A 22,230-nucleotide genomic window follows, 5' to 3' on the forward strand; every position below is an offset into this window, starting at 1 on the left:
ACCATGTCTTTCCAGAGGTGCATAGAGCCCTAGCACAGACTAATGCAATAGTCCCCTGATCTTGACTGGAGCCTCTGTGTGCTATTGCAAAATAAATATGTCAGAGAAGCAGCATTCTGGTCTAACTGCCAAATCTGTATGAAAACCAGAATTTGATGCTTCACTTGGGCCTGGTCTCCATTAGGCATGTATGCCCTGGGGTGGGCTGCCCCATGCAACCCCTCAATGGAGTTGGATTGTGCTGATGGAAAGCCAGGTGTGTACTGTGATAGCTTACCCATTTGGAACCAGAGCACATCACATCTATGCAAGCCCTACTTGACATTATGCAGCACACATAATAGTGGGTGTTTGCAGTGATGTAGCTACATGGATGCAAAATTCCCTAATGCAGGCAAGCACTAAGGAAAAGAATCAAATGCCAATACATTGAATTTCCTTTCAGAAAACTGAATTGCCTCTGAAAAAAGCAGCAGAGCCAATGGTTAATTCAGAAAGCCTACCAGCCATTTTAGAACTTCCCCACTGCCGCATCTTGCAGGGTTTCTCAGTGACACACCGATTCCCATAAATCATTATTTCCTTGGAGGAAAGTGTCGGTGGAGTTGACTTGCCCCTCTTTATGTTCACTATTATCATGGGATAGTCGGAGTTCCAATTGCTTAATACAATTCTTTGTGTCTGGAAATTTCATGAAGAGTTAACAGTGTGAGAAGTTTTAATCTCAGGATGCCAGACATGATCCTGTGATGGTTTAAATGTCCCTCTCAACCTCAGTAAGAAGTGGGGAAATTGTACTGGTGGAGCATTGTGTCTCCCATTTACTAAGACTTGAAAAATAGATTGTGTTGTGAGGAAAGTGCTAAAGTGACTTCCCAATCGTAGGAACAAAGCAGTACAATTTGCACTGAGAGTTACTGTATTATAAGTAGCACATACAGCTCACTCCAAGAGCAAACACATTCCCAGGGTGCTACCAAACTTGCACAAAGGTGGTGATTTTTTATGAAACAATGTGTGACTTTACCATCCCCTTATTCCCCACCCCCAAGTTATCTACAGCAATACATGTTTCTGGAGTTTATCTATGTTAATGGGACACACTTCTCCAAGCAGGTTAAGGCTTTATTTTATTCAGTAAGACTGCCACTTGTGAAGGAAATACTGTTCTTTTAAGTAGCTCTCTAGCTCACGATTACATAGCTTATGATGTCAGATCTAATTTTGTTTACTGCATTGGCCAAATTCTGGCTTTGGTTGTCTGCCATATTGTGGATATACTCAAGAAACTGCAGCCAAGAGGAGAAGAGAACTGAAGCACAATTGTTGTTGTTATTGTGATTTAGTTGGGGTTGGTCCTGCTTTAGTGGGGATTGGTCCTGCTTTGAGCAGGGGGTTGGACTAGATGACCTCCTGAGGTCCCTTCCAACCCTAATCTTCTATGATTTCCCTCTTCTCTCCCCTCCCACCCCAACAAAAATCCGCAGTTGACTGTACAAAGATTCCAGCCTGCAATACTGTTTCTTGATCTGAAAAGCCAGGGATTGCAGCATTGCATGCTGAGATCTGTAGTCTCTACTGGTGGCACAAACAGGAAAACAGTGGCAATCTGCTTCATTTTACAAGTGTCTGGCATGGCCCTGGGGCTTCTGGCAAGTTGCCAATACATCCCCAGGTAGGCAAAGACTAAGCAGGCCATTGGAATATTTCCACTTACCAGAGTTTTCCGTTTCTTTGGAAGGATGCGTTTCAGATTACTAATCCGTATTTGGTAACTCGAAGTCTCAGGTGAAGGTAGTAGGCTAGATGTCCTGTGTAATGGCAGGAAAAGAAACATATTTCAAAAACATGCAGCAACATCCAAAATACTATTTTGAATGTCAATGGGCAACAAAAGAGAAGTAATTCCTCCACTACCAGCCAGAACTCAACATACTACACAAACCAGTAGTATACTGACCTCTCCTAATAGGATGGGCTGATAACAATGGAAGAGGGAAGACTCCAGGGGCAAAGTTACTTACTCATAATGCCTGTGAAAGTCTGCATCTTTTTCACATCAGATCTCTCCATTTATTGCTACCACTGATACTTGGCACTTATAATTTCAGAGCTCCATATAAACATTCACTAAGTATCCTCAGCATGTGGCTGGAATAGATTAGTATTATTGTCCCCATCTTCTAGACACAGTAATTTAGAAATACAATCCAGTTGACCTCTCTGCTTCACTTGACAGAGAAGATTCAATAAATTCAAGCCCCCTGCTGACCAAACACCCACCCATCTCTCAGAGTTGGCATCTTGCTGCCTTTGGTTGTAATGTGTAATTTCCTTTGGCAGCTTTCATTTTCTGCCCCCATAATCACTTTTTGGATTCACTAGCACAGGTTTCTGGGTTGGATATGTGGAGGATGCCAGCAGGTACACTCTCTCCAAGACAAGCCATTTACAAATGTAGATGACTAAGATGTATGGGGTACAAATATGGCTGCACTCACATCATTTGGCAGGATTGTCACCTATTTGACTCCATGATACAGCAAAACTATGGTTATTTCTGGACATTTCAGTGAAGTTGCATTGTCACTTTGTTGTACACTCACACAACACTGACCGGTCATTCAGGCTTGCAACCTGGGAGTCATCTTCAGCTCAGATCTCTCTCTAGGACCTCACATCCAGACTGTCTAAATCTTAGAGATGTTATGCAGAAAGAATCTGTAAGATATGGTCTTTCCTATCTACCCATACAACTAAATCTCTCATCCAGGCTCTCATCATCTTGCATCTCAATTACTGCAACTGCCTTTTCTCTGCACTGACAAATGCAATTCTGCAATTCATTCAGAATGTTGTTGCAACAATCACTTTCCTAGTCTGCCACTATGACCATGTCACCCTTCTCTTTGAGCCCTCTACTGGCTTCCCCTTCTCAATTGCATCAAACATAAACTGCTTATTTTAACATTCAAGGACCTTCACAACTTAACCCCTGTCTACCTATAAGTTCTCTTTCACTATTGACATATTGACTCCCATTGATCATGATGGCAGCTTCCATTCTCTCACTTTCTAAATTTTCAAACAAGCACCTTTGTGCTTTCTCTCATACTACCCCTCATGCTTGGGAAGAGATTCCATACACATCTGCAAAGCTGCCTCCTTATCCTCCTTCAAAATCCCCTTTAAAACTCTCCTTTGCCATGATGCCAACAAAAAACTTGAAAATGGTCAGGCTGCTGGCTTGCTAAGATAACTACCCATCATGCTCACTGTTTCCTGGTACTTTCTGTTGGTCTGACTGTTGGAATCTGTCGGTTATCTCTTGCAGTGGCGTACCAAGGGTCTCCGGCGCGTCACCCCCACCTCACACCCATAGGGCAGGAGGGGTCCCGGTGCTGCCACCCAGCTGCCCCAGGAAAGGGGGGTCTGTACTGCAGGGGGTGGGAGCATGTGGATTTGGCTCCGCCTCCCCCTTCCCCGCACTTACCTGGCACCCGCTTCTCCTGCTGTAGCCCCTCAGCCCGGTGCCTGCTCGGACGGAGACAACCTCACCCCCCGGCCTGGGCTGAGTCGGCCCTTCACAATGCGCAGAGGGGAGGCACAGAGGGGCGCCCCTCAGAGCCTCCTGCACCCTCCACCTGTTGCGCACCCCCCCACACACACTTACCCACCACTCCAGCAGCCCGGCGCTGGCTTGGATGGGGGACGGCCCTTCAAGACATGCGGGGGGCCGCAGGAGCGGAAGCGGGAGCAGCCGCCCCTCAGCCTCTTGCCCCCTCCACCTATTGTGAAGGGCCGGTGCCCCCCTCCATTTACCCACCATTCCAACCCTGCAGCCTGGTGCCGGCTGGGATGGGGCGCTGGGCCAGCCCTTCACGACCAGCAGAGGGCATAGGAGGCTCATGAAGTGTGTCATGAAGGGCTGGCCTGGCGTCCCCACTGCAGGCCCCCCTCCTCCTCCACACACCACTGGTCTCTTTTCTTATACTAAGATTGTAAACCTTTGAACTCTTTGGAGCAGGGACCGTCTTTTGATTCTGTGTTTGTACAATGCCTAGCACAATGGTCCTTGACTAAACCTTCTAGGCATGACAATAATGCAAATAATAGCATCTAAAGTGAATCAAACCTAATGTGTTTTATTATAAATGTACAAGCAACCTAAGACTTTTAACTGGGAGCATTTTAGAAACATAAAAGTCTAGTAAATTGCTTCAGAAAAACTGTTCTCAAAGCTTTTGTAGGTACCAAGAAGAGAAGAGGTCTCCAATATCTTGAAGCCCTACATTATTGTTAAAGCAGTGAGCTACCGTGGGCAGATAGACACATGGTGCAGCTTTGTGCTACTGGAAATATTTCTATATGTCTCCAGTAGATCACAGACCACAAAACATGAAATAACTCGCATCTTTAAGGATTCATTGCAAACAGCTCATGAAACTGCAATTTTAAAGCATTTACTGCTTCATTTAATGAAAATGGTTCCAAATCATCCAGAGATGTAAAATCACATTATCACATCTATAGCTGACCATGTTATTAGCCTGATCCTGCAAGGCATTGAGTGCCCTCAATCCCCATGACTTCCATGGAAGTTGAGTGCATTTAGCGGTCTAGAGAATATGCTCAGATTTTAGCGGGGTAGGGCCTTCAGACTGGATTGCCACTAGTTGTCACAAGTGTCAGGAAGGCATTTTTCTCTCAGATGCACCACTGGACTATTAGCTAGGTGCATGCTGGGGTTTTTCCTTCTTCCTGACAGAAACAGGATCTCAGACTAGATTGGCCATGGTTTGGTATGGAAAACCCAATGCTCCCATGTCCTGTAAAATGTAAATATCTTTAAAGATACCCACAAGTAAAAAGTTGTCTAGAACCTCCCCACAAGTGATAACAATTGAATCCTGGACTAAAGTGCAGAAGGTTAGATCCAAAAAGTGGAATCTGCTCGGTATAATGTCAGCACCGCAATGTTTAGCAAAACTGGAGCTACAAGAAAAACTAGCTGATTTTACACAGGATGCTTCTCAGCCCCTGTCAGATAAACATAGCAATCCTGTAGAGGCAAAAATATAGGTTCAAGTTATGAACTGTTATGAGTACTGTAGTCTGGAACTTGCTGTCTTGTGTGCATTTAAAACTTACTTCCTAATATTGAATTAAACATTATTTTTTACATTTAATTTATGCTTCATCTTTCTTAGGCATTGATATTGATTTCCCAAGATACCTTGGCAGGTAGTAAATAGACAGGGGCTGGAACCCCTTGTTGCCTTTTTGCTCAAATATGGTTTCATCTTGCTTTTGTACTCTGGTTGGGTTTTGCCTTCTTTGAATTGTCTGGATCCAGGATTGCTTCTTAAGTCTACCATGCTAAGCAAGACCGGCCTGTGGCTTTTTAGGGATCACCATACAAACCCTGTCCTCTCCACTGGGCGCCGTGATAATCTCCCTTACTTCAGCAGAACTCTTTCCCTGAAATAGTTGAACACTAACTTTCAATGGAATTAGAATAGAATATTAGAATAAGATTTCTAGCTAATTGTAGGGAAGTCATGAAGGCTTTTGTTGAGGAATGCATAATGCATGGGGTCATGAACTCTCTGTATTTTAGCCCTCCACGCTGACTTCCTAATCTTAAAGACGGTTTCTGTTTATAGCTGTTATCTAAGGCTGTTTATAACAAGCCTTCTCACTCTCAGTGATAGTGGTATTACTGGATGATAATTGCAGTTACTTGCATCCTGGGTCTCTCAACCACTCTTAACAGATTTTTCATGAGTTTACTAATAAAAGGGATCTACAAAACCCTGGCATAATTAGAGTTGGCTGATATCCCTCTAATTATTTTTTGCAAAGAAGAATGAAAATAGGGAGGCAAATGGCCTTCGTTCTCATACTCAGGAGATATTTTTATGTGTTTTTTTCTAGGTTCATTTACCAAAATACTGATTAAAACTTGCAGATGTTTCCTATTTGTTTCACCCTCAATCTTGAGATGTATTTTCACTGTGTTTTTCAGGAAAATTAGAAAATATTAATACTTATGTTTTTTCAAACCCCAGGGTAAGGATTCCCACAATAGCTTTATGAACACATTGCTTTAATTTACTGTACATTTATAGCCGCAATCAAATAGTGCATGAATAGCGCATTAATCAATCAACTCCTTCTCCTGTGACCCTAGAGCTTAATTCAAAGCTCCTTATTACCTTGTTTGTGTAGTACAATCCCTGGAATAAAAAGTGGAAAATCAGGTCATTTTATGAGTGCAAAATTCTTTGCTGTAATGTAAGTAGAAGTAGTTCACCTGGGTTGCAAGTTCTATGGAACCATAAAAGTGGATCTTGGAAGCCAACCCATGAAAACTAAGATAGCCTGTTCAGTCTAATTCTCTTCCTAATTATAGTTAAACATGAAAAACTATTTTAAAACAACACTGAGGAATTTACTTACATTGACAAAAGCCAGAAAAGCCAATGTTAAAAGACCATCACTGCACTTGTAACATGTAGAAGGCTGGTGAGGAGGATTACACTCAGCCTTAGAAACTGCACTGAGAATGTGCATATCTGTAGAATTTAGGGGAGTTTCCAGCAAAGAGGAGGTTAAATGAGTCAGAACTCTTCCATTCCTGACCCAACCACCTTCACTACATCTATGGATAGACCTAAAGAGGCCAAGTGAAGCAGAAAAGGTAGATTCTTTCCACTGTAGGGAATATAGTCTCCAAATTAGCTCATGCAACAATATGCTCGCTAGTGTTGATGACTGGGTAGTAGAACAGAATCCAAGATGAAAACACTTATAGTGCAGTTCAGAAGATACCATTTTTGTAATCTCTTGTTTGGCATCACAAGCATCTCTTCCAAAGGAAAATGAATGAGATTCTCCAAGGCTGGGAGGGAATGGAAATACATATGGCTGACATTTTAGTTGATGGGGAAATCAGAGAAAGAACAACATAAACCAATAGCAGAATATGCATTAGGGAAATCCCTAGTAGCTGACAGTGGGGTAAACCCAGCTCATCTGCTTATAGATCAAGAGATCAGAACTAAACTGCCAACCACTACTAAGTGGCTCTGCTTAAATGATTTTTAGAGATGCCAAATCTAAAATCTCAGACTTTATCCTTTAAAGTAAACAGTAGAATGCAGCTAATGCTTACCCAAGATTAAACAAGGAGATCCAGTCCTGATAAAACTGAATTAGGAAAGATAGTGGACAACTCCAGTTGTCAATGGATGAAGCTACACCCCAAGATCCTGCATGGTTCAGGCTAATCATGGTACAAAGAAGCTTGAAGAACCACCTCCAGTAACCAACACAGCTGATTCCAAACACAGATGAATGTTTCCCTTACAGCACTAGCACTGACAACACAGTTTGAGTGAATAGATAGGATCCTGCTGAGAAGAATCCTAAATCTATTGAACCAGAGTCTACACCTTTGGGATTTGATAATCCAGATGAACTAACTGGATAAAACCCTTCTCAATTACAAAAGCTGTAAAGCTGGTGATATATCTGGATAATTTGTTGTTAAAGATTATTTCTTGTTGCAGGTTTTAGGTTTTATACAAAAAAAACCAACCAACAATACACACAAAGCCAAACCTATTTTCCTTATTCTAATAAAGTTCCTCGTTCAGTGTTAGAAGAAAGCAACTTTTTGAGATTCTTTACTAGTGTCCGATAACAGTACATGCCCAAAATTTGATCAGAATCTGCTGGGGCATTGTCCTCTGGGTTGTAAGTGTTTATATTGTTTTAATTGACCACTTTTTCAAAACCAAATTAAGAGAGCAGTGACCACTGTTCATGAAAGGCTGAAACACAATCAAAATGCCTCTGAGTACTCTACAGCTGCCTTTAAGTATTAAAACAACTGCAAGAACTAGGCTGACAATGAAGGAGGCTTATTTCAAACTAGGAAGCAAACAAAAGACATGTTAATTTCAGTTCGGGGAAAGCAAAATCAATGCTTGCCACAGGGTAAAAGATCGGTAGAGAGAAAAATGTTATCTTCAGACTTTCAGAAAGGGAATGATAAACAATGGAATTGTTAAATAAAATATTAAAGTCATTACTCAAGTGTCCTTTTTATTGTAAATGTGTATAATTGTGTAACAAATGTATACATTGAAAGGACAAAACCTATCAACTATGGCATGAGACTGAGATATTGTGAAGTATTGTGCGGGGAATATGTCTGCAGACCAACTGTCCTTCACGAGGAGCCTACAGCCAGCAGGATCTGTGACAGTATCAGATCTCACAAACTAAGCAGGGCCAGGCCTGATCAGTCTTGGGATGAAAGCCCTCCCCGGGGGTGTTAATACTAAATGCAATGGTGGTGCACAGGGGCCAGTCCTGCTTGAATTGCTCTCGCGGGGTGAGAGGCAAAGTCAGTTTGTTCAAGGGTCCACAGGCACTTCTGCGAGGCGAGCCTCGTCACTCACGCGGAGATGGAGATAGATGGAGATGAAGCTGACCCTCCCGGTTCTGCCCACGCCACGCTTCCATCCCCCCCCCCCCCCCCCGCCGGCTCAGGGGCTCCGCTGGCTCTGCGCGGCGGGCGGCTCCTGCAGCGGCAGCCGGGCCAGGGCTGTTCAAAGGCGGCTTCACGCGCCCTGCTTCTAGAAAGCCCGAGCCCTTTCTCCAGCCCCTCTGAGCGGCGCGGGACGTCCGCGTGGCCCCGCGGCTCCGTCCCGCCGGCCGGGAGCTCCTCTCCCCTCACCCCTCTGCCCCAGAGCGGGGCGCGCCCCGAGCAGAGCTCCCCGCGGCGCTGGCGCTGACCCCAGCCTGTAGACTCTGACTCTGTCCCAGCTCCCACCGCCCGACACCTGCGCTGACCGCCCGCGGCAGCCCCCGGGGCCTTACCCGAGCGAAGGGGCCAGGGCCATGACCAGGCGCAGACAAGGCGCTGAGGTTGTTGACACGGTCACCATGGAAACAAGCCCCGCCCCTCTTCGCAGGACCCCGCCGCTGCCATAGCTGTCCTGCGGTCGCCTGATAAAAGGCTAGTGCGGACTCTGCACGCCCGGCTGAGCGAGTGGGGAGTAGGGCTCATGTCGTGTCAGTGCCCAGCTTGGAGGGCCGCTGTGGGGAACGAGCGGGTCCCACCCCAGAGGGATGGCTGGGCCCGTCGGAGGGGGGGGGGCGCCGAGCTGACTTAGCCCAGCAAGGCGCCTCTGCGAGCGTGCACCCCGGGCAAGGCGACGAGTAGCGCTGAGCCGGCTATCAGTGGGGATGTATGGGGGGAGCCCTGGGGAAGACGGGGGGACAGGCTGCAGGGTGACTGCCTCCGGGGGGAGATACCCTAGGACAGGTGTGGGGGGGCAGGCTTCAGGGGGCAGGCTGAGGTGGAGAACGAAGAGGGTGGTGTTACCTTACGGGAGCAGGATTGGTGTGTGCGACAGGACAGGGGTCTAGCTCTACAGGAGGGGGTTATGGGTGGGGGATCACAACACCGAGGTGCCTAGGGCACAGTTCTGGACACGGCGCCGTGCCCCGTGCCCGCCTGGCTCTCCTGCGGCGTTCGCACGCCGCATGGCGTTCTGGGGCTTGTAGTCCCCTCCGCCGCCTTGCCAATGTTGGCAGCGCTCACGGCGAACTCTTTCCCAGCGTGCAATACGCCACGGCGCGGGGACGGAGCTTTTGGCGCGGTGCCTGTCGGGAGTTGTAGTACAGGCATGAGGGAAGCGGCTTGGCTGGGACGGGGAGTGGACTCGGATTCCCGTCGGGGCCGCGGCCCCATTGTGGCAGGGCCCGCAGCCCATTGGCCGACGGTGGGAGCTGGGCCTCGCTCCCCGCCCGGTGACACAATAGCGAATCCAAGATGGCGGATCCGGGCGCAGGGAGCCTGCACGGGGGGGACGCGGGGTTGCCGTGCCCGCCCGAGGAGCAGGAGCTGAGCCAGCGCCTCCGCCGCCTCTACCCGGCCGTGAACCAGGCCGAGACGCCGCTGCCTCGCTCCTGGAGCCCCAAGGACAAGTACAACTACATCGGCCTCTCGCAGGGCAACCTGCGCGTCCACTACAAAGGTGCCGGGGGCCGCGCCTGGAGCCCCGGGCCGGGGGCTCGGCCTGGAGCCTGGCCGCCCCCGGGGCAGCCCGAGGTGGTGGGGCGGCGGGGAACCGACAGTGGGCTGAGCCGGCGCAGCCTAGCCGCTGAGGCGCTGCTGGGGGGGGGGGCGGCGCTGGGCGCAGCTTGTGCCTCCCTGTGAAGAGGGGTCGGGGGAGGGGGCGGTGCGGGCAGGCCTGGAGTCGGGCTTCTCCCTTCCCAGCAAGGGCTCAGGTGGCGCCTGGCTGTGGGGGAGCGGAATCAGCCCTGCCCTCCCCGGCCGGTTCGGGGAGCGCGTGTCCATCCCCGTCGCCCCCGAATCTCTATCGCTGCCACAAGCCGTGTCGAACTGCCCCGCTGACTTTTGGAAGGGGGGCGGTTTGTGGCTTGAACCAGCCTGGGGTTTTGCGGATGAGGGAGCGCTAAAGCGGCGTCGAGCCCAACCCCCTATTCCTGCCTTGTGCCTTATATAACATGCTGCGGTGTCATTTAGCTGGGGCTCTGGCTTCTCCTCTGAGAGATTCTGCCTCCATAGTGTCTTCTATTATCAATGCCACCCCTTTATAATGTTGGCTAAAGGGGCTGGATGAGGTCTGTGACACGCAGCTGGGTATTTCCACTTGAGTTCATAGGAAACCAGTCAAGTTCCGAGCTCTAGGACCCATGATTTCATGTTTTCTTCCCTCCCCCTTGTGATGGAGGCTGCCTTTCCAGAATATCCAGAGAGAACTAAGGATACCTTCCCCTCATCTGCCTAATAAGCACTGATGTCAGTCTCATCTTGCACAATTGGTTTGTTTTGGGTGCAAAGATTTCTAAACTTGGGGGTGGGGATAGCATTATGCTTCTTTCTCAACACCTTAAGAGGGTAGACAAAGGGAAGGCTGCAGGAATACATATTGTTGGTCATTTACCTGGTAGCAGTGCAGGCTAGTATTTTTTTAATTGACTGAGGAGTCATTGCTAATTTCTTAGTATATGCAGAATGATTTTCACTGTTGCAAGTCCTTTGCTCTGTTCATGTGGTGTCATTTTGAAACAAATGGCCGAGGACCTTGCACCCCTTAAGTACTCATCCTTTAATTTTTTCCTAGGTCATGGGAAAAATCACAAAGATGCTGCATCAGTCAGGGCTACACACCCCATCCCTGCAGCTTGTGGCATTTATTACTTTGAAGTGAAGATTGTCAGTAAAGGTAGAGATGGGTAAGTGCACTGCTCTAATTTGATTCCAGTGTTTGTTATGAGTTTACAAGCTCTGCTGTGCTCAGCCTCCCTTGTTGGAAGGGTTAGAGGTCACTTAGATGACATTTATAATAGGCAGTTTACATGATGGGTGGCTATATCTGTGCAGTCAACAGGTGGCAAGCCAATAATATATATTGGAATGAGATGCATTTATGTAGCTACTCCCTATACTGTTTTGTATGGGCAATTATGATAACTTGAGAAGTACTAAGCCTCTAATGCAGTGTGAAATTCAATAGTGTTCCCTTTGTTTCAGTAATGTCTGAATAACTAACAGACTGCTGGAACTGAATAAATTAATATTGCAACATCTTTGATAGGAGTGATGCAGGAAACCAGTCCAGTTAACTTCAGGGGAAATGGAAAACTGTCTCTATTTCTAAGGACTGAGAGTGGACAGTCTATAAACTAAGGCCTTGTCTACACTAGCACTTAAGTTGGCAAAACTTTTGTTGCTCAGGGGTGTGAAAAAATACTCTCCTGCCAACATAGCTACTGCCGCATAATGCGGTTACGTGAGTGCTTATGCAGGCAAAACGTATGTTGCACAGGTGTGTGTTTTTTCACACCTCTGAGTGACAAATTTTTTTGCTGACATAAGTGGTAGTGTAGACAAGGCCTGAAGTATTTCCCTGCATGGATTCACTCACGTCAAAATACGTGGAAGCTTTGCTAAATAGTATGGGGAATGTGAGCGAATGAAGGACAGAGGTTGGTTATTAATCACTGAGAGTTGCTTCTTTGTAGGACCTGGTCCACACTAGAGGGTGCGATTGACCCAGATACATAACTCAGAGGTATGGAAAATCCACACCCCTGAGTGATGTAGTTAAACTGACTGAACATCCATTGTGGACGGCATTAGGTTGATGGAACAATTCTTCTGTTGGCCTATTTACCGCCTCTCAGAGTGGTGGGAGAGCTCTTCTCATCACTGTATTGAGTGTCTACACTGAAGTGCTACAACAATGCAGCTGCAGCACTGCTTCTGTGCTGCTGTGTTATGTTTCAAGCATAGACACCCCTAGCTTTATTCACACAAGCCCGTCAGCTTCCTGAGAGGCCCAGTTGAGAAATCAGGACACGTCAGGGCTGGTTTAGTGACACTAAGTCTGATCCAAATCCTACTTCTTGTGCTGTCTTTAGCCGTCAATGTTTGGAAGTGTAGCTGGAAGTGTTGCTGGATGAAAAGGAGTAGAAGTAATTTAGCTCTCGGAGGATGTCAGTCATTTTGCCCAGAAGCTATCTGGGTGCAGTGAGAAGAAGAGTTATCATAAGGGAAGAAAACAAGACCTTTGTTAATGTAGGTTGGATCTGTGTATCTTCTACCATCAGGGTGGACCCTGGATTTCCACCTGATTAGGTTGTTTTCTGAAGGTTGATTACACCATAGGGGTTAGTGACAGGCAACAGCAGTGGAATTGGGAAATCCTAGTGCTGGAGGCAGAATGCCAAAATCAGAGTATTCTTTCCATTAAATCTAGCCATTGAAATAACATAGATTCCTATGGGCTGACTTTGGATTGATTCTCCAATCCAGTGTCATGCTCCATAGGGCAGTAACGGCTGGAGGCACAGCAGAGGTGGTACATTGTGTCCATGGTGTTAAAAGCAGAATGTGAACATTGTCACTTTACAGTGTCCACCAAGAGGCAGTTCAGTGAGTAGTGTTGAGTACTTAGTTAGGATCCCATCTAGCCCTCTGTGGCATGTTTATCACTATATTAAGCATTTTTCTGGGAGCAAAATTAAAAGTTCTGTTGGGGGACGTAGGGGTCTATGTTTTGCTAGGGATGTTAGGAGGAGAGGGGGAAAACGAATGTGGTTTCTAATGTAATCATCCCTGGCTGGGATGAATTAGTTGGGATTAACCCTGCTTTGAGCAGGGGGCTGGACTAGATAACCCCCTGAGGTCCTTTCCAACCCTAATATTCTGTGATTCTATGGATTCTAGTGTTGTATGGTTTTCAAGCATGGTGACTGTTACATCTGGTCCTCATCACTTGGCTTATGCAGGTGAACTAGCCATGAGGAAATTGTTGCCCACTGTCGTGGAAAAGAATCACACAGCTACATTTTAGAGTTGGATCGGGTGCAGCTTTAATGGTGACACACAAACACACGCATACAACGTATTTTAGCTAAAGGGAAGCCCAAGCAGCATGTCTAGATGCTGATCATTGGTTCTTCACCTGGCTACCAGATACAAAAGACTTACATAGGGGTTGCTTAGGTTCATTTACAAGTTGATCGTATAGTGGAATTTGATTAACAGTTTATACTTAACAGGAAAGACAATTATATGTAAAATGGGGTATGCCAGATGTTTTCACCGGAAAGACCAAAGAGTCACTTGATTATACAGTGTAGTTATCAGGTACCCTGGCTATCACCCGAAGATGGGTGGCTACAAAATACATGTTCCAATGCTAATTTGTATGGAGTAAGTTCCTATGGGACCAGGAAGATAGGGGGGCACATACCGATACTTATCAGAACAGGAGATGTCTGTTCACAGACTTTAAAGGCCTAAGGCTTCCACAGAGAATTAGCATTTAGAATGTGGTTTCAGAGACATCCTGTGGGATTTTAGCATCTTTATCTTAGTTTCAGTTGGGGCATCCTGTTAATGGTTCAACCTGGGGCTTCTATTTCAGCTTCAGGCTACAACTTCAGGCCAGGCCTTCTATTAATCAAATCTATGATTAATTCTTTGACTCCACACCACCTACTGTACAAATATTTTCTGTTGGCTGAGGCGTGAACACAACGAGTGTAGCTATCTAGAGGGGAGAACAATCTTGGGTGAAATTGGTATAAAACAGGAGTCCTGTGCAAGTGTGAGGACAAACTGGATACGAGGCAGTGTGGCGGATTGTGGGCAGGGCAGTGAAGAACGCAACCAAAATCAAATCATGGGCATGGTTTCTCATTTGTGAAGAGCACTGCTTTCACTAATGAGGACTGAAATCAGGAGATGTGGCTATTTATAAAAAGAGCTTCATAGGGGGCTTCTGCCAGCTTGGATTGTAGGGGCCAGGGATGGCATAGTATTTACCAGCTGTGCTTTTTACCACCTTGGGAAAAACTAGTTAGTCCCAGTTTAAGGCATTTTCTATTTTAAAACCTCTTTCATTAATGCACATCACATTACACTTAGTGTTAGTTACAGATTCAAATTGTGGTTACATAAAACAGATTGTAGATTAATTTAGGATTGTACAAACAAAGTACAACTGCATTGGGTTTAATACTAATATGTAATTGTAATACTGAGTATGGAATGACTGTACATTTTGAATTGCATAAGGAGGAGAGAAGTGTTCCAGTCGCAAAGGGGATTAACTCTGTGCCTTGGGATCCTATTTGAAATCCCTTAGAAAGGGGGTCAAGAAGACTCTTGAAGTGTGTTTCCAAGCTGCCCATTTCAAATCCATAATTTCAGTTTTGTAGATTGCAGGTCTTTAAACCTACTGTTGTTTCTTGCTGTGTTGACAAGCATTTAGTCTGATAATGGGATGTAGTGCTGCTCACTGGGTTTACATTGCCGGGTACTGTGAAGTCTTATTTGCTCATGTTTTGAAACGGTTAAATGATCGACTTCCAAAGGAAAGCTGGCTGGATTAGGCTGCTGGTAGAACCAGTTTCAGTAAGTGTGTGATGGGGATGGAGATGTGACTTTTCTGATCCATAGCATGTAGCAAGTAGCATTATGGCAAGACTCCAGGCCATTGCCTACATATGTGGCCATTTAATGTTGTGGCTAGGCAATGGGGTAGAGGCCAGTCTAGAGGACCTTCCACTGTAAAAGGAGCATTCTGAGAGAGTCAGATTACTAGCTTTTATTTCACCGTACGGCACCAAATTTTGCTTTTCTACAATATCCTTTAGATACAGGGGAGTTTATGAACTGGCACCAGAGACTGATGCACCCTGGGCTAGTACTGCCATCATGCTAGTGTTGTCCGATGGTGATAAGGTGGTACTGATGGGAGGCAGGGCTAGCAAACTCTCCCAACAGTTGTTCTCATTCAGTAAGCTCTTCTTTGGACCTTCTTTGGAAACTCTAGGGGGGTTGCAAGAACTGAAAACTTGTTGGTAGCTTTAGACCAAGATGCAGAACAGCACTGCTCTCTATCCATTAACAGAGCAGCTTCCCTCCACATTGTCTTTCTCTGCTGCCCTGCAGTTTAATGCAGCTGTCTTCCAAAGATGCTCTGCTGAGGGACTGCATGTGCACAGACAAGCCAAATAGACTTGTTTCCTTGCCCTTCCCCATCCCTAAGCTGCTCTTGTCTAAGCATTGGTAAACATTGGCTTGGGTCCCAGGTGGATGTTACAAAACAAAGTGCAATATCCAAAGAGCACTGCCTGGTGCCCCATAAAGAACTCTTGCCCATTTTAGAGCCTGTAGGGTTCACTCACTCTTCGCAGCTTTACTCCCTTCACCTTCCAGGCTGTGAGTTGTGACCACCAACCTTCTGGCTAAGGAAGACTGACTGGGGCTCACTCTGGAGCCTGGCAGTACTTTTCCTCAGTTTCACAAATAGATGTGGGCAATTCTCCCTTCCTGGGGAGGGCTATGCTGCAACCCCCGCTGGTCTGGGGGTAAAAAATCAGGAGTTGAAGACATACCTGGGTGCCTCTTTGTGGCATTGAGCTACCCCAGAGCTGTTCTGCATATTTGTCATGGCTGGAAGCACAAGCTCTCTCCTAGGGATGGTGCACTATCTGTATATTACTGCAATATGTCATTTCACTCTCCAAGAGGTCATAGGAAGCTTATAAAACCTTAGTCTCAGATGAATGTCTTGGAGGAGTGGAAAGGGCATGTTGTTTGCTTACACTGCTCCCTCTTTAGGGAGGTTCCATGCTCCTCATCTCTTGGAGACTGGAGAGGAGGAACTGAATAAGCTGCCCTGATACAGTGTAGATCCCAGCAGTCCACTGCAATTGGTTCCAAACTCCCCTAAGACTTGCTGGAGTTTGAACTTCCTGTGTCGTCATAGCACACTTGAGCATCAGCAGTTAGAATGTCTTGATTCCTGAGGTGTCCTGTGACTTACCTGATAGAGCAGAGCTGTTTGTTGTAACTCTTTTCTGTTCATGACCTGTCCACAAACAGCTCATGATTTTATCAGTGTCCGGTTCATAACTGTTTAGGCTGTAGGTTTTACAAACAGCTTTGAGGCTTTTGTGAACTATTTGTGTCTTTGTTCCCTGTGTGTATCCTGTTGTTTGAGCAGTGATTGGTCAGAGTCTTATGGCTTTTGCTTCCCGATTGAATGACCTACACTTGTAAACAGGAACCTTGTGTGAAGAGCTCCTGGAAGTGTGGAATTTTTCATGGAGAGGGTTGGGGACAGTTTACAGAGAGCTAAGATGGCTTAGTCAATTTTGGAACATTTAAGATCTTTTCCTGTCCTCCCTTGCTCAGAATGATTATCATATTTGGCTAAGTATGTTATACCCCAGATTTAAAAATAGCTGGGTTTCCACATGGCTAAAGGAGAAAGAAATAAAGGCCAGATTTATTGGCTGTCTAACAGATTTATACCAAGTAATCTCTGCCCCCTGCCCTTTTTCCATCACTTGCATTGTTACTTTGCCAACTCTGTTTCTTTTTAGCTTGTGGTGGATCTGTAGGCTCTTCCTGCCCTGTCAGCTGCCCTTTGACAGCATTCAGATGGCTCCCAGATGCCAGCAGATCCATCTCTGTATTCAGTAGTGGGGGTTTTGTAGCATGGTTGTCCCTGGGTGTCCATCCATTATCTGGCCATACTGCAGACACCTAGCTCCATGTTTTTGGAGGTGGGTGTGTTCACGATCCTTTGTCTGGTGCCTAAGCATTTCCCACGGCTGCTTGTGCTGAATGGACCCTTGCTTTTATTTAATGTTCCTATGTTTTTAAATTGCTGGCTTTCCCCCTCTGACATCCTCTCTCCCAAACAGTCAGTGCATATATGGATGGCTCGTTGAGCACTTTGAGAGGGAATGTTCGTTTGCATGCTAATACTGACATTTGCTTGAATAGAAGCTGCTCCCCAGACATTTATGCAAATAGAAAAAACCTTAATGTTCATGGCAAAATGTCCAAAAAGGAATGAATGTGGCTAGATGGAGTCTAAGTTTAGATTTTGAAAATGTTCGTGAACAGTCTTGCCCAGCTCTGCTGCTGACTGTGGCTGAATTCCCTGCCCTGTGCTAATCCTTCACTGCTCCAAAGTGCGCAGGGGCTTTAGATTCCTTTGTAACCTTCACTTCAACTGATAATATGTGGCATTGAATGCTCTTTTGTGCCCTGCAGTATTGCTTTGCTAAGATCTTATCAACTGGAGTACTGCTGAAAGCAGAGTTTGAATTTAATAGGGGGCTGGGATCTCTGGAATGTGAGCACTGACAATGTTTGAGGGTGATAGATCAACTCCCACTGGAGACAAAGAAAGCAATGATGTCTTATCTTTACCCCTTCTCAATTGCAAGACCTTTCTAATCTCAGCCTTGTGCCCAACTTTCTCCTGTTACCGCACCATAAAGTATTTGGCTTTGGTAAAATTGTGATTAGTACCCTGAGGTGCACATTGAGTGAGGGATGTCTTCCAGGTTTTGTGCTAGGCTGGTTTCTCTCCTGCTATTGAAGATTGTTTACTTGGTCAGGTATAGGCACTGTTCTTCTGTCAGAAGTGTTCCTTTCCTTTCCTGGATAAGGGCTGTGACACAATAATTGCAATCTAGAGACAGGAACAAAGTTCTCCTCCCTCTTCAGAACACCAGCTCTCCAAATACACCATGACAGTAGTACTGTGTACACCTCTGAACTTGAGATCATTCCTTCAGTGTCATTCTCACACCCTTTGGACTGGGAGAGCAAGCATCCAATCTCAGGGTTTAAATTCACATCTTTTCTGGTAGGCTGTGCTGAAACATCAGGAGGGCAATGCTGTCCATTTCACTAGCCAGCTATTCAGCTTTTAGTCTCCAGTATGGAACATGTCTCCTTTTCATTTGCAAGCCCCCTCTTGTGAATTGGTTTTGGCCTTGCATCCTGGATATAATGTCTGTTTTCACTTAGCAGCCTTCAGCCTCCATCTGCACTAGAAAAATGACCTGTTGCTGGGCATCCCTGCTTCTCATTAGCCAATGAAACCAGTTGAACTGCTAATGTACATAGGACAAACAGTTCTTGCCAACAGTAGTGGGACTGGGACCATGCTTTGCTAGTCTGTAGGACCAATAGGATAACATTAGCACTCATCTGGTTTACAATAAAAAATGAATAAGCAGTGAATTAATGTGGTTTGCAGTAACCAAAGGAGGGGGAGTGGGTGCTTAATCATAGAAATGTAGGACTGGAAGAGACCTCAGTAGGTCATCTGGGCTAAGTATTATCTAGACCATCCCTGACAGGTGTTTGTCTAACCTGCTTTTTAAAAACTTCCCAAGATGGAGATTCCACAATCTCCCAGTGTAACTTGTCACAGCACTTAAACGACTCCTACAGTGGGACTCCTCCTTCCTCCAAAGCTTGGTTCACTTGTAGTCATCCTTGATGGGATATTGTGATTTCCCACTATTTCCTTACCTATCTAATCTTCTCCCCAGGACCTGGCATTATTTCATTGTTTAACTTTTATCTGTGCTGGACTAAATTGGGATTCTCCTTGGAGCCAGGCAATGATGAGTGTAAAGCACTGGTTATAGAGCAATGTGACACCAGGGAATAAAAACTGCACTGCTCTGAGACTCACTGTATTCAGCTATGAACCAGTTCTGACTGAGTGCTTTGAAATCCAATATCTTATGAAGCATTGGTGCCCAAAACATTTTATACAATTGGGAAGCTGAAGTTCTTTGCTTTTTATTAGTATAAAGCATGCCTCCAGCACTGGAAGGGTGTTAGTTTTCAGATCTTAAAATAATGCCATTCTGATTGCCATCTTTTTCCTCACTTAAGTCTGACGTGATTTTAGCATCTAGCTCAAATAGCAAGAACTAGAAACCAAAGCTTTGCACCCTAAGAAAGAGCTTGAGGTTCCCATAATTCTAATGATATAAAACATTAATCTCTGATTATAGCAGTTGCTGAGATCTAGAGCTAAAATCATGTTAGGACTTGGTGGTGGGAAGCAAGTTAATTGTTAGGACAGGATTTTAGGGTCTAGTAACTTATTTGTGAAGGAGTATGAATGCTTTCAGGACCCAGTAAGCTTTCCACCCACTAGTCTAGTTCAGACTTGGAACAATTTACCAACGTTTGTGGTGGATTCTCTATCACTGGCTATTTTAAAACCAAGATTGAATATTTTTTTAAAAGATCTGCTCTAGTTCAAACAAGAATTATTGTGGAGAAGTGCTCTGGGTTGTGTTATACAGGAGGTCAGACTAAATGATCCCAGTGGTCTCTTCTGGCTTAGGAATCTATGAATAAGAAAAGGAACCCTTGTGTAACTTAATTTTTATTGCTTGGGGGCCAGTTCTATGCATTCACTTGCTTCCCTGGTCTTCCCATTCCCCACCCATGAAATAAAATGTGAAACCCAGGAATTGCTGTTGCATGACAGCGCTACCATTAGTCCGCCACACAACCAGAGCACGCCATTGCCTTACTGAAGGTAGTGGCCTGTAAAACAAGCTAACCCATGGTGAATGCAGTCTGTGTTCTGATTCATCTTTACTTATGCATAAGTATTCTGATTCTAGAATGCAACTTGATGTTCAGGCCTGAAACCTTTGCTCTTGAAATTGATGTGACCTGTAATAAATGTCCAGTGTGTTGTGACACTCTTAAAAAAGAAATAGGTACCCCAGGCCTGCACAAGTAGACAACTGATGTGCTCACAATGTGCACTCTTTCTGCCTCCATTTCCTTCTCTTTAAAATGGGGCTGAGCCTTGTCTACCTCCTTAGGATTGAGAGTTTTTTAGCATCTGTGAAGCACCTTGGAGAGTAAGGTGCTAAATTATTTCTCCAGTGATGCCTTTGGACGAACTAAGAACGAAACAGGAGCTGTGTTGACAGGTTTCCCCTCTGTTTCTTACTGGAAGTCAGTCTGCCAAACAGAGCAGGGCAGATCTCTTTTTCAAGCTTCACAGATAATTTCAAACAAACAATCTGTGCCCCTTAGTGTAATTTGTAGTATCTGGAGTTGTCAAAGAACCAGGCAGAAAGCATATGCTTGTGCTCCCCCATTGTTTTATTTATTTATGGTAGCACCCACTGTGTGCTAAGCACTTTCCAATAAAACGAGATGGATGGTCTCTCCTCCAAGGAGCTCATAATCTAAGGAGACCAGAAGTCATGCCTTTTGCCAATGTGGGTGTAAATGCATTGCCCTGTTATTGCTGCATCCCCGCCAGCCTGGGTATACTCCTGTGCATGTTAACTGTGACAGTAGACTGAAATCAGTGGAACTTCATGATGTACCCAGGTACATTTAACATTACAGGTCAGGTTTGTTTTTCCCACCGGTCTTGCGGTGCTCACATGAAGCTCTCTGAGTAGCTTACCTGAATGAAAGCTGTTGCTAGTCTGTGAAATCCATTATGCTGTGAAAGATGGGGGAGCTATTAATACAATAATACACTGCATGAACTGGGATCTGTGTTGCTTTCACAGTAACTTAATATCCATATTTATAGCCTATCTTGTTTGTAATGCACTTGGAAGCTTGCGAAAGAAAATGACTGAATCTTGTTAAATTTCCAGCAGTGTCTCTTCTAACAAGATATGAATCTTCAGTCTCTCCTCTCCTGTACCTGTGAGGGGGTCAGTGCCAAGGGGCAAATGAGGACCTCTCTGTGCTCTGATGTTGAGATGGAGAAGCTGTTTGACTCTACTGGCCTCCTGCTCTTTGGCTGGTTCCCTGGGGACTCATGCTGGCAATATAGGAATGACTTTCAGCTGCTGGGGTTGCCTGTCATATGGATAGACGTTTCCCTTCTCTTATTTTGCTTTGACTTACCAAGAAGTCATAGAAATTGGTTGCTTGTGGTGGTTGGAGACTGAAATCTTTAAGGCAGGTTTTAGATGTTTAAACAGGGCTTTGGGTTTTGGGACTCATGGATCCTATTCTGGCTTCAGAGAGGGCAGGTCTGGGTGGGGGAACTGCATCAGCTCCAAAGGGTGTATAACTTTACCTTTTAGGGGTTTGTGAGGCTTATTAAATGTAGAACCTCTGGAATCTTAGCTGAAAGTTTCTATAGAAGAGCATGTTATCAACTATGAAATCTTCAGGCCTTTTTCATAAGGCACATTTGCATCTAGTTAGCAGGAACAGATAGGCTACATGACCCACTATGGAGCAATTTCAATGCAAATGGTTCTGTGCCACTAAAATGTACGATGTTATTGAGGTGAGTGGGTCATTGAGGTGATGTTCGAATACTATGGTGATAGCGCCTGTATGTTAAATTGAGTTCATCTGCTACAACTGAGAATATATATTTAGCCTCCCTCTTTTCCCTTAGAGGGCATTTATTCATATCATGAAGATGTGTTATAGAATCATAAAATATTAGAGTTGGAAGGGACCTCAGGAGGTCATCTAATCCAACCCTCTGCTCAAAGCAGGACTAACCTCAGCTAAATCATCCCAGCCAGGGCTTTGTCAAGCCGCAGCTTAAAAACCTCTAAAGATGGAGATTCCACCACCTCCCTAGGTAACCCATTCCAGTGCTTCACCACCCTCCTAGTGAAAAACTTTTTCCTAATATCCAACCTAGACCTCCCCCCACTATGGTCCTTCAACGGCCCCCACGAGGGGAGGCCAATTCATGTGTGGAGTGCCTTGTGTACTCTGGCTAGCTGGACCAAAAATATGCAATATGCCCCCTGGTTTTGGAGCTCTTTGCTATAGTGAACTAAAATTTCTTTGACACTACTCCAGGAATAGTGGTTTGGTGAATTACA

The 22,230-nt window shown here is 45.5% G+C and overlaps 2 protein-coding genes across 4 annotated transcripts in view; one reads left to right on the forward strand and one right to left on the reverse strand.

The window, feature by feature from the left end:
- Positions 1-8,978, reverse strand: part of TSNAXIP1 (translin associated factor X interacting protein 1) — a 42,187-nt gene extending 33,209 nt beyond the window's left edge. Inside the window, exons 1-2 of the mRNA XM_067553106.1 lie at positions 8,893-8,978; positions 1,718-1,811 (exon numbers count right to left, since the gene is read on the reverse strand). Coding sequence (XP_067409207.1) covers positions 1,718-1,811; positions 8,893-8,960 — 162 coding nt within the window. The 5' untranslated portion in view covers positions 8,961-8,978. The remainder of the gene's footprint in view (positions 1-1,717; positions 1,812-8,892) is intronic.
- Positions 8,979-9,482: 504 nt separating this feature from the next.
- RANBP10 (RAN binding protein 10) overlaps positions 9,483-22,230 on the forward strand; it is a 155,049-nt gene continuing 142,301 nt past the window's right edge. For 2 of the 3 annotated variants that reach the window (XM_067553055.1, XM_067553063.1), the window contains exons 1-2: positions 9,483-10,055; positions 11,169-11,280. In XM_067553055.1, the coding sequence (XP_067409156.1) occupies positions 9,851-10,055; positions 11,169-11,280 (317 nt within the window). In that variant the 5' untranslated portion in view covers positions 9,483-9,850. The remainder of the gene's footprint in view (positions 10,056-11,168; positions 11,281-22,230) is intronic. The other variant, XM_067553071.1, reaches the window with a different exon arrangement.

This window comes from Emydura macquarii, unplaced genomic scaffold (assembly GCF_026122565.2).
Source record: "Emydura macquarii macquarii isolate MOO-44397 ecotype Brisbane River unplaced genomic scaffold, CSIRO-AGI_Emac_v2 contig_295, whole genome shotgun sequence".
NCBI classification, from domain to species: domain Eukaryota; kingdom Metazoa; phylum Chordata; order Testudines; family Chelidae; genus Emydura; species Emydura macquarii.